This window comes from Fukomys damarensis, unplaced genomic scaffold (assembly GCF_012274545.1).
Source record: "Fukomys damarensis isolate Sample0158 unplaced genomic scaffold, DMR_v1.0_HiC HiC_scaffold_2, whole genome shotgun sequence".
Classification (NCBI taxonomy): domain Eukaryota; kingdom Metazoa; phylum Chordata; class Mammalia; order Rodentia; family Bathyergidae; genus Fukomys; species Fukomys damarensis.
This window is the reverse complement of record NW_022900914.1, coordinates 46,593,488-46,607,876: the sequence shown is the minus strand read 5'-3', so window position 1 is coordinate 46,607,876 and position 14,389 is coordinate 46,593,488. Positions and strand designations below refer to the sequence as shown.

Sequence of the window (14,389 nt, the reverse complement as noted above, 5' to 3'; positions counted from 1 at the left end):
TGTCTCTCTGCCATGTGCCACTAAGCCTGGAGCCAGCCAACTACAAACTGTAAGCTAAATAAACCTTTCTTCCTTTAACTTTGGGTGTCATGTATTTTGTCTCAGCAATGAGAAAAGTAACTCAAACACTGGGTGTGAGTGATACCCACCCTAAGGACATGTAACCTGGATATATGATAAGGGACAGAAAGAAGGCAGCTGTTTTCTTGCTACTTGCTGCTTCACTTGCTGATCTGTTGCCTTCTGCCCACCATGAACTGTTTCTCCTCTGTGATGTCCCTCTGCCATGCCACCCTGCCTTGGAGCCACCACCTATGCTCAAAAGCCTCTATAAACTGTGAACTATAATAACCCTTTCCTCCTTTAAATTTGGGTGGCATATATTTTGTCTTGGCAACAAGAAAAGTAATTAAAATAGTCAGCATCCCCAGAATTGACTTTGGGAAGGAGGCCTTGACCAGCCAGTGGAAATGTTGGTTCTTTTATCCTTTTTGTAGTCATGGGAACATCAGGTTTGGATAACTCCTTGGTACTGTACCCTATGATGCTTTGCTTCCTTTTTTCTAGTTCTAGATCCATCAAGTAGCAGAAGCCACCTGAAGCAGTATTTTTATTTTCCTCTTGGAAGGAGGTTATAATTTCAATTGAAAAGCAGAACATTAGGCACAGTCTCATCCTGAGAACTTGGTCTTCTCAGGGGGATGGATCCAAACTACAAAAGTTGAGGTATTGGATTCAGATCTCAACCTGCTTGGTAGCTTCTGCCCAAACATTTGATACCAAGTATTTTGTTTTGTTTTTTTCCTGATACCAACCAACTCTCTGGCACCAGCCTAGCCTCCAGCAGCTTAAGTGGATTCTGACACTAATTCCCTGAGTTTCAGACCTCACAGGTTAAGGGCATGGTCTACAAGAGGGGTTCCTAGGGAACTCATACTTCTGACTGGCTGAATATAAATCTTGAGGTTTCCCTGACAGCCCCTCAGTTTTGATGATTCATTAGAACAACTCACAGAATTGGGAAAACACTAAACTTAGTATTAGAGTTTATTGTAAAGAATGCCAGCAACCAGATGAAGAGAGACCTAAGGCGAGAGCCAGAAAGTCCTGAGCACAGGACCTCTGTGCAGTCAGGGTGGGCAAGTCCAACAACCAGGAGGCTCCTGGAATCTTATCACTCAAGAGATTTTATAACCCTGTCTCCAGCTCCTCTCTCCAACCTGGACTCAGAGAGCAGAGTGGAGTTGGGTGGCTGAAAGTTCCACCCTTTAATTATCTTTGGTCTTTCTGGGGCCAGTTGCCATCCTGAAACTACTTAGGGCTCCTGAGTCATGCATTAGCACAAACTTAAGTGTTATGGAAAGGGGCTTATTATGAATAGTAAGAGACACATCTATCACTCAGGAAAGGGAGGGTTTTAGGAACTCTGTGTCAGGACCCAAGACAAAGACCAGATTTTGGGAGAGAAGATTGAACCCAAGGCCTTCCTACTGAGCTATATACCCAGCCCTTTTTTTTTTTTTAATTTTTGAAACAAGGTTGAACTTTCAATTCTCTTGCCTCAGTCTCCCAGAGCACTGGGATTATAAATGCATACAACCATGTCCAGGTCAAATATTTTTTAAAACCACCTCAGGGCTGAGGATGTAGCTCAGTGGTACAGTGCCTACCTAGCATGCATAAAGTCCTGAAATTGATCTGCAACACTGCAAAAACAAATAAGCAACAAACAAACACACACACACCTCTTACCTCAAGTACTTCCCTCCCAGTAATCCTGTTGTAAAGTACTGAGTGGGCAGCGAGTTCCCTGCATCTTGCATTGATCTGTAAGGTCCTCCTTCACTGACCCTGCTATCCTCCATGACTTGCCCATTTAGTTAAGAGATACAGGGACTAGGGAGTATGAGTCAGCTGCAGTCACAAAGATGTTTGCTTTGCAAAGCTGAGGACCCCACTGTGGTGGTGTCTAGTCTTAGCCCCCAGAGAGCAGATAAATTTGTAATTCTGGAGCAGAGGCTAGCATTTGGGGTACTGGGGGCAGGGGTGCTAATGCAGAGGAAGAGGACAGGGCCTGGACTGATGGGTTCCTGGGAGTGCAAGGGGAGGGGCTGTGCTGGGCTGGATTTCTGCTGTGTCAGTAGGGAGAGAGTTTGTGAACTTGACAGGAGACTATAAATCTGGGGTTTCTCAGTTTCTCTTTCACTGTTGCTGGCTTGCAGGACGGCCTTTCCAGGGTGAGCGGGTGAAGGACTCTGAGATGGATGGTGATGCAGTCTACTTCTGCACAGACAGCCAATGTGTCTCCTTGCACCCCCGAGGTGAGAAAAGTCAAGGCGCAGCTTGCTTGTCCCCCAGCCCTCTGCACTCCTCTGTGGAAGGCTGGAGCTCAGCTCATTGCTAGTGTGGCCTCTTCAATGCACAGATAAGGGTGGAAAGAGGATCAGGCAGAGGATAGGAATACTGGGCACAGCCCAGTCTCTGCATGAAATCTCTCCAAACCCCTCCCACTGGTGACAGCAACCTGGGGTGCACTTTTTCTTGTATCAGGGATCTAACTCAGGACCTTGTGAGGCAGACACAGTGCCACTGAGCTAAATTCCCAGCCCTGAACTTTCAATTCAGATGGACCTGGTTTTGAACTCTAGCTCTGCTCATGGGCTGGCCCTGTGAAGCTTCTGGGAATCTGGGCTGGCCTCTCTCCAACCTTAGTGGGCTTTGCTGGGCACCCTTTGTCCCTTACCACAGTTTATAGAAAGCTCAGGCCCTTTCAGAACATCCTCAGTGTCGCTCCCATCCCAGCTGGAGAGGCTCCAGGATTCCCCCATGTGTGGTGTGGCGAGGGAACAGAGTGGTCCCAGAGGGCTGTGATTTTGCTCTGGACTCAGGTCTGGGTCCTGCTCTGTCCCTCCTTGTCTTATTTTCCTTTCTTTCTTCTTTCATTCTAACCGCGCTTTCGTTGTCCTACCCACTATGCCATGTTCAGTCCCTGCACCCGCAGCCTCCTTGGGATTCTGAGAGCCTAGTCTAGGCAGCATTTCTGCCTTTGCATTCCTACCAGTGCCCCACCGTGACCTCCAAGAATGATCCAGTGTGCTTCCTCTTCCTTCTCTGCAGCTCCAAGGGTGATAAGTGTGGCAGATATTCTCATCCTCTCTGGACAGAACAGGAGCTAAGTCAGAGAGCCTAGCTCTGTCCCAAGGCTGTACAGCCCCTCTCATCCTGGACCTTGGCTTCTCCTCTGCAGGGATGGACCCTGGGATGGTGGCTCCTACTGCCCCCAAGATGCTCAAGCTCATCCAGGGCACCATGATATTCATAGCTGTGACCTTGGTCTCTTCTCTTGTGGCTCTCTTTGTTGGGGGTAAGTTCCAAGGTGATGAGAACCCACTGACTCTCCTTTTGCACAGAGGACCCATGGGACCCAGAAACACATTCTCTGGTCCCATCTGCTCCAGAAGGATCAACCTTCTGCCATCACAGCCTAGACCACAGCTTTTCCAGGCACAGGCCACTGTGCAGGGGGGAGCCTCCTAAGAACTAAGGCTCATGGGAGAAACCGAGGGTGTCCTTGGTGCCATCTCTCTCTTTCTGGAATCCTAACCCTTGTTGGGGAGCCTGTTCTCTTGGGCCCAGGGCTGGGGATGGTGCTGACCTAGGAATGGGGTATCAGCTCTACAGCCCCGAAACCCTACATCAGAGGATCATCCTTCCTTCCAAGACTTTCAAGTCATGTTTCCGGGAGATAACACAACCGAACCTGTGGAACCCAATGGTGAGTAACCACAGTGGGGTAGAGGCAGGGAGGGAGCTGGGGCATTCAGGAGCCCAAACCCTGGGGCCAGCATCTTTTCCAACATCCTTAGGTCCTGAATGTGTTCCATCCTCCTTAGAAAAAAATAATCTTTTTTAAAAAACAGCTTATGGGGGTATAATAGACGCACAATATGGTGCACATAGTTTAAGTACACAGTCTGGTAAGTTTTGGTGTATGTCTATAATGTGTGTCTGTACTTGTGAAACCATCACCACAATCAAGATTTATCATCCAGCCCAAGTTTACTTGTGGCCCTGCATGATCCTTTCCTCTCCCTTCTTCCTTCAATCTCAGGAAAACACTGATCTGCTTGCTGTAACTACAGATTAGCTTTCTTTTTCTTTATGCCTCCTTAATCTTTCCTTGTAGTTTTCATTTTAGTTTTTGTGTAGTTTTCATTTTAGTTTAGTTTCTGTGATTTTCCTCTGGGACTCAAGTCTGGGCTCCTGCTCTGTTCCTCCCTCTTGTCTTGCTATTTCAGTTTTTCATTTTATTTAGAAATTTTTGCATAACTGTATAAGGATTGAAACTCCCTCATGGATATCTAATTGTTTCAGTAGTATTAATTTAAATGATTACCCTTTCTCTATGAATTGCCTTTGTACCTTTGCTGAAAGTCATCTGTCCACATTTCTGTGGATGTCTGTTTTGTGAGGTAGGATCTTTGACTAGCTTTCCCCACATCCCAAGGCCTGGTCTTGCATCTCCACAGGGGCTGAAGCCTCACACACTCACCTAGGTGGAGGCCAAGGAATCTGGTACTCCAGAAAGGGTCCTTGTCCACTTTGTGTTCTTCTCTCTGCTCCTGTGGAGGTGCTAGGCTCAGGAGTGACCATAAATGTTTGAAATCAGGCCCCAAGTCATGAAGTGTGGCCAGGATGTTAGCAGGACCAGAGACAGAGGCAGGGGGAGTGATGGTTGTGGAAGACTCTACAGAATAAAGAAGGCCAGAGAATCCCTGAATGGCTCCAATGACCAAGGCCTTTCATTCAGGTCTCCCATATCCTCAAATCATTTTGAAGGGCTCCTTGCCTTATATAATATGGGAGTGCCAGCCTTTTGAAAGACACTGTATCCAGTGTCCCCTAGAGGGTATGGCATGCCTGTACCCTGGGCATAGGGGTTGAACAGTGTGCTTCCTGCTGGGATACCTGCTCCCCACCCCTTCATGGAATTTGTGACCAGAAAATTTGTTTGAAGTTTACAGTGTTTAGGATGAAATGAAGGTGAATCAAGTGGTTTCATGCCTGTTGTACAAATATACTGTAAAAGTAAACATGGCCTTTACTCATATCTATTTGTTTCATAATGACCAATCTATGTGAAATTTCTATGGTAGAATTAAACTTCAACAGCTCTAAATGATAAAATTGATTACTTTCAAGGTGAACAATTACAATAGCAAAATAATCCAAACCTTCCCATGTGACTCTTGGTGGCCAGTTTACAGCACACTGGTGTTTCAATCCATCTGACCCCCCTCTGTTCCTATGACAGCTAGATAGGTCTTCAATTATTATTATTATTTTTTGGCCTGAATTCTCAGGTGGCTCATCCCCAGGGTCTTGGCAACAACATTGATTAATGGGCTGCCTGAGGAGCATATAGGACTGTGGTGTGGACATTTCCCTCAGAAATTTTAAGAGCATCCTGCTTGGATTATATGAACTTTCCTATATGTTGGGCCTTCTCTGCTTCCTCCCTCCAGGTCACTACTACTTTGGCAGGGTGCAAGAGGCTATCCAGATATTTAAAAGCCACATGGAAAATTCCAGCACTCAGCATGTGGAGATCCAGATGTTGAAGTGCAGAGTGGAAAATGTCAGTTCTCAGATCCAGGTGCTTGAGGTTTATCTGGGCAATACCAGTGCTGACATCCAGAAGGTCAGAAGTGCTCTACAGGAGGCCAGGGCCTTGAGTCTGCAGACCGAGATGCTAGGAAATTCCTTGCAGGGGGCCAGTGCTGAGATCCAGAGGCTGAAGGGAGATCTGGAAAAGGCAAATGCTTTAACCTTGCAGGCCCAAGATTTTTTTAAAAACAGCTCAGAAAACACCAGTGTTGAGCTCCACATGCTAAGCAGAGGCTTAGAAAATGCCAACTCTGAGATTCAACTGTTGAAGGCGGGTTTGGAAATTGCCAACACCCAGGCCAGCTTGGCAAATAGTAGTTTGAAGAATGCAAATGCTGATATAAACACTCTGAGAGGTCACCTGGATAGTGTCAATGACTTAAGGACCCAGAATCAGGTTTTAAGAGGTAGTCTGGAAGGAGCCCAGGCTGACATCCAGAAGCTAAGGGGAAGTCTGCAAAATACAAATGCTCTAAACTCCCAGACTCAGACCCTTCTCAAAGGCAGTTTAGATAACACTAGTGCTGAGATCCTGATGCTGAGAGGTCATTTGGAAAGGACTGGTAATGAGATGCAGAAGTTAAAAGAGGATGTAGAGAACACCAAAATTCTAACTTCGAAAATCCAGGAGGAGCAGAGTCAACTGGGGACCCTCCATGCAGCCATTGCTTCACTGGAGCAGCTACAAACGACCCAAAGTAAGTGGGAGAGAGAGGTCTGGCTGGGGAGGCAGTCCCTTAGGAGGGTAGAGACTTTTGTTCCTGCATCTTGTCCTTTTCAACCTCAGCATGAATCTCCCAGGGAAGAAATGTGGGTGCTGGACACAGGACTAAATCCAGTGAACTAAGGAGTGGTGGAGGTGGCATGAGGTGACATTTTCCCTGCTCTCAAATTGCTTATAATCTAGTTAGAGTAACAAAATGAATACCTGGGAAATCAATTATATATGGGGAAGCTATGAAACAAGAACAGCTTATGCTATGGGCAGGAGAGCCCCTCTTTTTTCACTCCCTGCTATCAGAAATGGTGTAGTCTTATCTACAGTCATACCACCCTCAACATACCCAAGTTCAGATGTTCTCAGAAGCTAAGCAGGGTCTGATTAGTACTTGGATGGGAGAATTGATGTGGTCTTGAACAACTTGCTCACCTCCTCTAAGCTGTATTATTTTTTAAAAAGTAGAAACAGTATTTGCTTCCTAGCAAAGATCAAAGAAGTTAACAGATATAAGAGAACTTAACAAAGAACATGGAATTCAGGCATCATACTGAGGCCCTATTAATGTTAGGGGTATACAGATGAACAGGACATGCAACCTACTTTGACAAGGTTTCAGGCAGAAGGGCAGACTTGTATGAAGGACATGCAGGCATGAGTAAGAGGGGAGAAGTGAGAAGCAGGCATTGGGTACTGAGGTGAAGGAAGAACAAGAAGGGAGAAGGAATCTTCTGAGGGGTATGAATGGGGGAGATCTTTTGTGAGGAAAGATCAGAAGATACTTGCTAAGAAGATGGTCCTTGAATTGTCTTTATGTATTAATAGATATTTGCCAAACAAATAGGGAAGGACAGTAATAAGTTTACAGGCACGGAAACATGAAACCGAGGCTCTGGAGGCTTCAGATAGCATGACTAGCCTGAGGGAAAGTCATGAGATGCAAGCTGAAAGGACAGTAGGCAGGGGCACAAGCAGTGGCTTTCATAGTGCTTTGAATACAACCATAGCATGAAGTTCATTTTACATTATGACCCAGTGTAAGTATGTACAACTGTGCACACACACACATTTAAAAAAGCAAAACTTTTACTGCATCAATGCATCCTGATATTATCTAATCTATCTTTTATTTAAAAACTTGTCATAATCCACTAGTGGATTGGTGAGTGTGGCTTGAAAACAACTAGAGGGTTAGATGGCTTGGGGAGACAAGGTGGACAGGAAGGGGCTCTGAGCTTGGCTCTCCTACCCTAGGGATTGAGGAGCTACTTCAAGGCTGTAAGGAGGGAGCTCACTATATGGCCTTCCAGCTGAGACAGGGATTCACAGAGGAGTGGGAGCACTCAACTCAAGATTTGACATGCTGAGTCTGGAATGCTTTGGGAGATTCAAGGACGTCATCACAGGCTGTCTAGAGTTCAGGAGAGAGGCTGGGTGCATGCAGAGTTTAGTGGGTCTGGGTGTGTTGGTTCTGGCTGTAGCAATAATGAGGAAATTTGCTTGAGGCAGAATGCACTGTGAGGAGTGGGCTGAGGGTGGAAACAGAGTCAACCTTTAGGAGCAAGATGGGAAGAGGTGTTTTTGAAGGAGACCATCATATGAAATATGGATAATGTGGCAAATATTGAAAATATGAAGGGTGAGAAAACAACCACTTTGTTCCCAAGAACAAAGTATCTATTTTCTATTCGACCCTACTGCTAATGTTTTGGTGAACTTCCCTGGGAGGGCTTTTGTGGATTCTGATAGGCTTGATTTAAGAGTAAAAGGAAGCAGCAAAGAGAGAGATCAGAAAGAAGGAGAGAGAGAAAAGAAGAGGAGGAGAAGAAGGGGAAGAAAAAATAAGAAAAAGAGGAAGAGGAAAAAGAAAGGAGGAGGAGGAGGAGGGGAAGAATGATGAAATGCACAGTTGAATGATTGAAGAGAAGTTTTGGGCCAAATTTGGCCTAGCTGCAATGAGGAAGGGTGTGGACAGAGTGGTTCACCCACTGTGCAGATGTGGAAACAGAAACAGAGGGGTGGCATTAGTGGGGCCTCTTTCAGGGCAGAGTAGGAGACTACTTGCTAAGGGTGAGGAGCACATTGTGGCTGGGAGAGAAGCCCTGGCTGCCAAAGAGATGGGGCTAATGAGGGAGGCTTGACAGGGAGCTTCCAGCATTCATTTGCCTGCTACTCTACTCTGTCTTGTGTTCAGTATGTGAGGGGCCTGCAAGTCTTCCCTTTTCCATGCCCCTCCCAGTGCTCTGCTGTTCTCTTCTGCCCTCCTAAGGCTTCTGACTGTATGGCAGAGATGAGGGCTGCCTTATCTTTTTGGCACATTTTGGAGAATCACCCAGAGTTTAAAAATTGAGCTCTCCAGAGCTTAAATTCAGACTCTAATTCATTTTTTTTTTGAGTGGCAGTAGGTGTCTGAAATGCAGCTCAAGCAACAGGATTTTTTTTTTAAAGTTTCCTAGGTGGTTCTAAAAGCATTCAGGCTAAGAACAACTGATTTAACTTTTTCTTAAAGGGACAAATAATTTATATTTTAGGCTTTTGGACTAAGACATCTGTGTACTGCAGTTTGCCAATCTTTGATTTTCATGATGGGTTCTTGGACCTTGGAGAGCATCAGACTCACCTAGGGGGCTTGTAGGACCAAAGACTGTTAAACCCAACTTCTGACTGAGCAGGGGTGGAATGGGCCTGAGAATGTGCACTTCAGCCAGGTCCCCAGATGATACCGATGTGGCCCATCTGGGAGTACATTTTGGGAACTCCTGTTTACATACTCCTGTCTCTTACTGAGACATTTGCTTTTGTGTTATAATTGATGCTCTGCCTGATTAGAAGTGCCTTCTTCCTGTTCAGTTGCGACCAAGTTAGAATTTTTTACAGTGAAGTCTAAGCTTCTTATGACCCTTCTTAAAAGCTCTTCATGTGATTTAGTGCTGATGAACCTGTCTATTTTATCTCAACCCTTAAACAATGATTATAAGTCATCTGCTCAGTTACTTGGTACCTTGCACCATGCCATTCCATTACTGCTTTGATGCCCAATCTTTCTCCTGCCTGGAATGCGGTCCTGGGCACTGACCTCCTGGAAGAGTCTTCCAAGACTCAGTCTGAGTGACATCCTGTCTTACTGATCTTCGTATGACGGCTCCTGACTCATAGACATTAAAGAATGTTGAACCCAGAACATGAGAAGAAGTGGATGAGTACATGATCCCGGGAAGCTCCATTCTACATAGCTGTGGTACAGATGATGCCAGCGAGCAGGGTGTCCTGGCAGGGAAGGATGAAAGAGCTGAGCTCGCAGGAGCAGTTCTGAGAGTCTGGAGACTGTGAGGTCAGGCAGACCAGGATGGCCCTGGGGCTGGGCAGTTGAAGTGGATGGAGATGAAATCGGGAATCGAGGCTGTGAGAATCTCCCAGGAAGATCACAGTAATGAAGACAGAAGGATGTTGAGTGATCATACTCTCCCAGTGAATTGGGAGAAACAGCAGTACAGCTAGAAAAGGTATTTGGAAACAGTGCTGACTGGTAGTAGAACGAATCTCACAGCGGGGACCGAGTCAGGTGGGTATCTTGGGGCTGCCTCCCAGAGGATGGGTGGTGGGATGGTAGTACAGACTCCCAGATCTTGCTCCTGGAGCACTGAGCATCAAAAATTGCCTGGACTCATGAACCTCAGTAGTCAGAGCTGGGACAGGTCAGAAAGATCAGCTTAGGGACATCTACCATCAGCTTCTGCTTCTCTCTCCCCAATTTTTGTTCCAGATCAACTTCTTCAGCTGCTCCTGCAAGGCTGGAAGGTGTATGGGGGAAACTTGTATTACTTTTCTCATGTCAAGAAGCCTTGGCATGAAGCTGAGCAGTTCTGTGTGTCCCAGGGAGCCCACCTGGCATCGGTCACCTCTCAGGAGGAGCAGGTCAGAGTTGCAGGTGTGGGTTGGGGCTGATGGAGTTTATGCGTGGTAAGAGACTTGGATGTTTTGGCCCTCCTCTTCTTCATCAGAGACCGCCACGTTTCTTTTGTCAGGCAGGGAGCAAATATTCATTGAGTTCTAGTGAGTACCTTGACCTGAGCTAGAAGCCCTGACACTAAGCCCCCACATCCTCAGTAAATGAGGGAGGGCAAAAGAAGGTGGCACCAGGTGACAGCTCCTAACTATCTGGGAGCTTAAATGTTCCCATGTTCTTTGATTTCTGTCGGGCTTCCTTTCTAGCCATCAATCTTGATTTTCATGTCACCTAACCTGGTGGCTACAGAAGGCTCAGGAACAGCAGACTGAAGTGCACCTCCCTGTACCAGACATATACCAAGGATTCTGAGGCCCATCAAAAGCAGTGTGCTCCCTGGAAGTCCATAGGCCAAGGTCCTTATCAGGACAAGTTATTAACAAAGGATCAAAAAAAAGTTTGGTTCAGTTTAACTTACAGAACTGCCCTCTCCTTGTCTTTCATTTGACTGTTGTTACAGGGCAGTGGGAGGGCATGCTACCTTGTAAAACTTATCTCAATAAGCTTCAGCCAGGACCAGCTTTGTCCTAGTAAGGCACATTCTCCCTGAAGGGCAGGGACTATTTAGGAACAGTCTACCAGGGAGAAGCTGGGCTTCTCCTGAGGGTGCCTGGTGTTGCTGTAGATCTTGGGTAAGCTTGGAAGGTGCAGAGCAGTGTCCAGTCCAGCTCCAGCAGACGGGCTTCATGCTGAGGGACCAGGGTGGGGAAGCCTGCAGAATCAGCTCTTTGCACACAGGGTCACGCACAACCCTACCCCTTTTCCATAGGCATTCTTGGTACAGTTCTCAAGTACCTCTTACCACTGGATCGGCCTCACTGACAGGGGTACTGAGGGCTCCTGGCGCTGGACAGATGGGACACCATTCAATAATGCCCGGAGCAAAGGGTGAGTCCAGCCACTGGCTGGCACTGCCCAGGCACTCTCTTTGGTGGGCTCGGCTAGAGACTCTTATAAGTCCCTGCACTGTGTGTGTACCCCACCCAGTGTTAGTGTTGTGTGTGTGGTATATGGTATTTGTGATGTGTGTGATACATGTGTGTGGCATGTTCGGTATATGTGATGTCTGTGTATGTGGTATGTGCTGTATTGTGTAGTATGTGGTGTGTGTGGTATGTGATATGTGTGTGGTGTGTGATGTGTGTTTATGATGTGTGTGACATGTGTATGTGGTTCATGTGGTGTGCGATGTGTGTATGTGATGTTTTTAGCATAGTACACCATGTGTATGTGGTTGTGTGGTGTGTATATGTGATATGTATGTTATGTTTAATGGCCGCAGAGAGATGCCAGGACAGGTCTTGGTGCAGCCTGTGAGTGGGCATTCTTGTTTGTTTGTTTCCTATTCTATGTCCTATTCAGACCCGATCCCGGGGGACCCTGCCCTCCACTGGAAAGCATCTGAGTACAAATTCTAGGGTCGGGCTTGTAGCACATGGGATGCTCCTTTCTGGCCCTGGATCCTCAGTAACTTAGGGTCACTTCAGCAGAGCCTCCCTCAGGGTGTCTATGGCTCAAGCCCTGTCCCAATCCTGGAGCTTGTAGGGTATGAGGGGCAGCTCTTTATGCCCCTACAGGGGGAAGAGACACTTGCTTTGTTGCTCACAGGTTTTGGGACAAGAATCAACCAGACAACTGGCGACATGGGAATGGGCAGTATGAAGACTGTGTCCATATTCAGAAGAAGTGGAATGACATAAACTGCAGTAACTCCTATCAGTGGGTCTGCAAGAAGAAAACAGGCTCTGCAGTGGCCTGAGGCAGCCCAGAGCTGTGGGGCCCTCCTGGCTGCAGTATTGCACCCTCCTCTCTGACACTGAATCCAGCCTGTCATCTGCAGCCTTCCATTGGCTTTTGTTTCCTGCCTCATCCTTCTCCTTTCAAACATATTCACCTCACATGACCCAGTGGGATCAGTCATTCCTCCAGGGAAGAGTCTTGCTGTGCCTCTGTTTTTCTTCAGCAACCAGCACAAGCCTATATGAGAGTAGGTCCTCAATAAAGACTCACTTAATGAACACAAACTTGTGTTTGCTTGTCCCTGTGATGGCTACAACACTCGCTTTTCCATGGATTGCCTTTCCTTCCCTCAATGTTCCTTCTGTCCTGAAACAAGCATCCTGATATGTTGCCTTCATTGGATTAAGCAATGCCTAGCAGAGAAGTAAAGCATGCTCATGGGTGTGTCTGGGTGGATCTTGGAAGCATGGCCTTGGGTCCTAATAGGGTCCCTCACCTGTTCCTCTCTGGCCCTGTTCCCCTGCTTTGCTTCTCAGCTGCTATGAAGTGAGCAGCTGTGCTCCTCCATGTCCTTCTCCATGATGTTTCCTTCTTGGAGCCAGCTGATGATAAATTGAACATGTGAGCCAATTAAACCTAAGTTGTAAGTGTTGGTTATTGTGTCTAGAAACAGACTGGTATGGGCCATAACTTTTAGCTACATTGTTGAAAACAACAGAGGTTCAACACAAACTATAGGAATGAGAAGTTCCTGCAGCCCCATTGTTCTTGGAGTTTCCTTGGGGTGCTGTTAGGGCTAGATCTGGATTTTTCCAGCCTTTTAAACCACTTCAGTAACCTATTTCTCTTTCTCTTCTGTGGGCCGGCCCCATATCATCTTGACTTAACTCTCAGATCCATGTTTCTGGCTCCAGCTTCTTGTGGCTTCCATTTATCATTTCAACCTAGAATGGGAATTTCTGGAGCAGTTCTGCACCAGGCTTGTAACAAGGTCCCTGTGCCTACACAGGGATCCTATCCAGAGTCCCATAGTTCTTTCTTGGCACAGCTCCCTCCTCTTCATGCTCTGCTGCCAAATTCCAAAGCGCTCGGTCTCCCAAACACGCACTTTTCTCTCCTCAGAACAGTGAGAATGTCATGTGCTGTTCAGGCTGATTATATATATATATATATATTGAATGGACGAGGTGATAGTGGACATGTTCCTGATTTTAGGGGGAGTGCTTTTAGTTTTTCCCCATTTAGTATGATGCTGATTATGGGTTTGTCATAAATAGCCTATGTTATATTTAGGTATGGTCCTTATATGCCTGTTTTCTTCAGGATTTTTTTTTATCATGAAGGGGTGCTGGATTTTGTCACAAAGCTTTTGCTGTGTCTATTGATATGATCATTTGGTTTTTGACCTTGCTCCTGTTTGTGTGATGAATTACTTAATTATTTATTGTATGTGATCACTTATGGACTTACATATGTTGAATCATCCTTTCATCTTTGGGATGAAACCTACTTGATCATGATGTATCATCTTTTTGATAATGTGCTGCATTCTATTTGCTTATATATTGTTGAGGATCTTTGCATCTGTGTTAATCAAAGAGATAGTTCTCTTTTTTAGTTGGGTCTTTATCTGGTTTTGGGTGATACTGGCTTCCATAAATGAATTTGGGAGCACTCTATCCCTTTCAATTTCTTTGAAGAGCTTTGGGAGTATTGATAATATAACATTCTTAAAGGTTTTGTAGAATTCAGCAGTAAGTCCATCAGGTCCAGGGCTTTTTTAAGTCAGTAGATTCTTTATTACTAAGTCAATTTCATTACTTGTTATTAGGTTGTTAAGAATATTTGTGTCTTCTTGGGTTAGTTTTGGTAAGTTTTATGTGTCTAGGAAATTGTCCATTTCTTCAACATTGGCTAATTTATTGGAATATAAGTTTTTGAAGTAGTTACTATTGTCTAGATTTTGACAATGTCTGTTGTGATTTCACCTTTTTCATTTCTAATTGCATTGATGTGAGTCCTTTCTCTTGGTGAGTCTAGCTGAGGGCTTATCTATTTTATTTATTCTTTTGAAGAACCATCTCCTTGATTCATTAATTTTTATTTTATAGTTCTTTCAGTCTCAATTTCATTAATTTTTCCTCTCATCTTTATAACTTTCCTCCTTAATTTTGGTTTGGAGCTGGTTTATCATTGTTTCACAAGTATCTTAAGGTTTCTCATAAGGTTATTTATTTGGGCTTGCTCTGTTTTCCTAA

General features: G+C 45.6%; 1 protein-coding gene across 2 annotated transcripts; it reads left to right on the top strand.

The window, feature by feature from the left end:
* Positions 1-652: 652 nt before the first annotated feature.
* On the top strand, positions 653-12,409 carry Clec4f (C-type lectin domain family 4 member F). 2 transcript variants are annotated; one of them, XM_010609646.1, is made up of 8 exons: positions 653-726; positions 2,223-2,321; positions 3,248-3,364; positions 3,674-3,775; positions 5,526-6,365; positions 10,149-10,300; positions 11,161-11,279; positions 12,000-12,409. In XM_010609646.1, the coding sequence occupies exons 2-8, from the start codon at positions 2,261-2,263 to the stop codon at positions 12,148-12,150; spliced, it is 1,542 nt and encodes a 513-aa protein (XP_010607948.1). In that variant the 5' UTR covers positions 653-726; positions 2,223-2,260; the 3' UTR covers positions 12,151-12,409. The 2 variants fall into 2 exon arrangements, with proteins under 2 accessions (XP_010607948.1, XP_010607947.1); XM_010609645.3 differs by lacking the exon at positions 653-726 and having other exon boundaries at positions 2,195-2,321.
* Positions 12,410-14,389: the final 1,980 nt, after the last annotated feature.

What these genes read in the sequence shown, in the direction of transcription:
- Clec4f (XM_010609646.1), top strand. Translation starts at nt 2,261, where the DNA reads ATGGATGGTGATGCAGTCTACTTCTGCACAGACAGCCAATGTGTCTCC. An exon ending in TGTGGCTCTCTTTGTTGGGG is followed by an intron (nt 3,365 to 3,673) that starts GTAAGTTCCAAG and finishes ATGGGGTATCAG; the next exon opens with CTCTACAGCCCCGAAACCCT. An exon ending in CGAACCTGTGGAACCCAATG is followed by an intron (nt 3,776 to 5,525) that starts GTGAGTAACCAC and finishes TCCTCCCTCCAG; the next exon opens with GTCACTACTACTTTGGCAGG.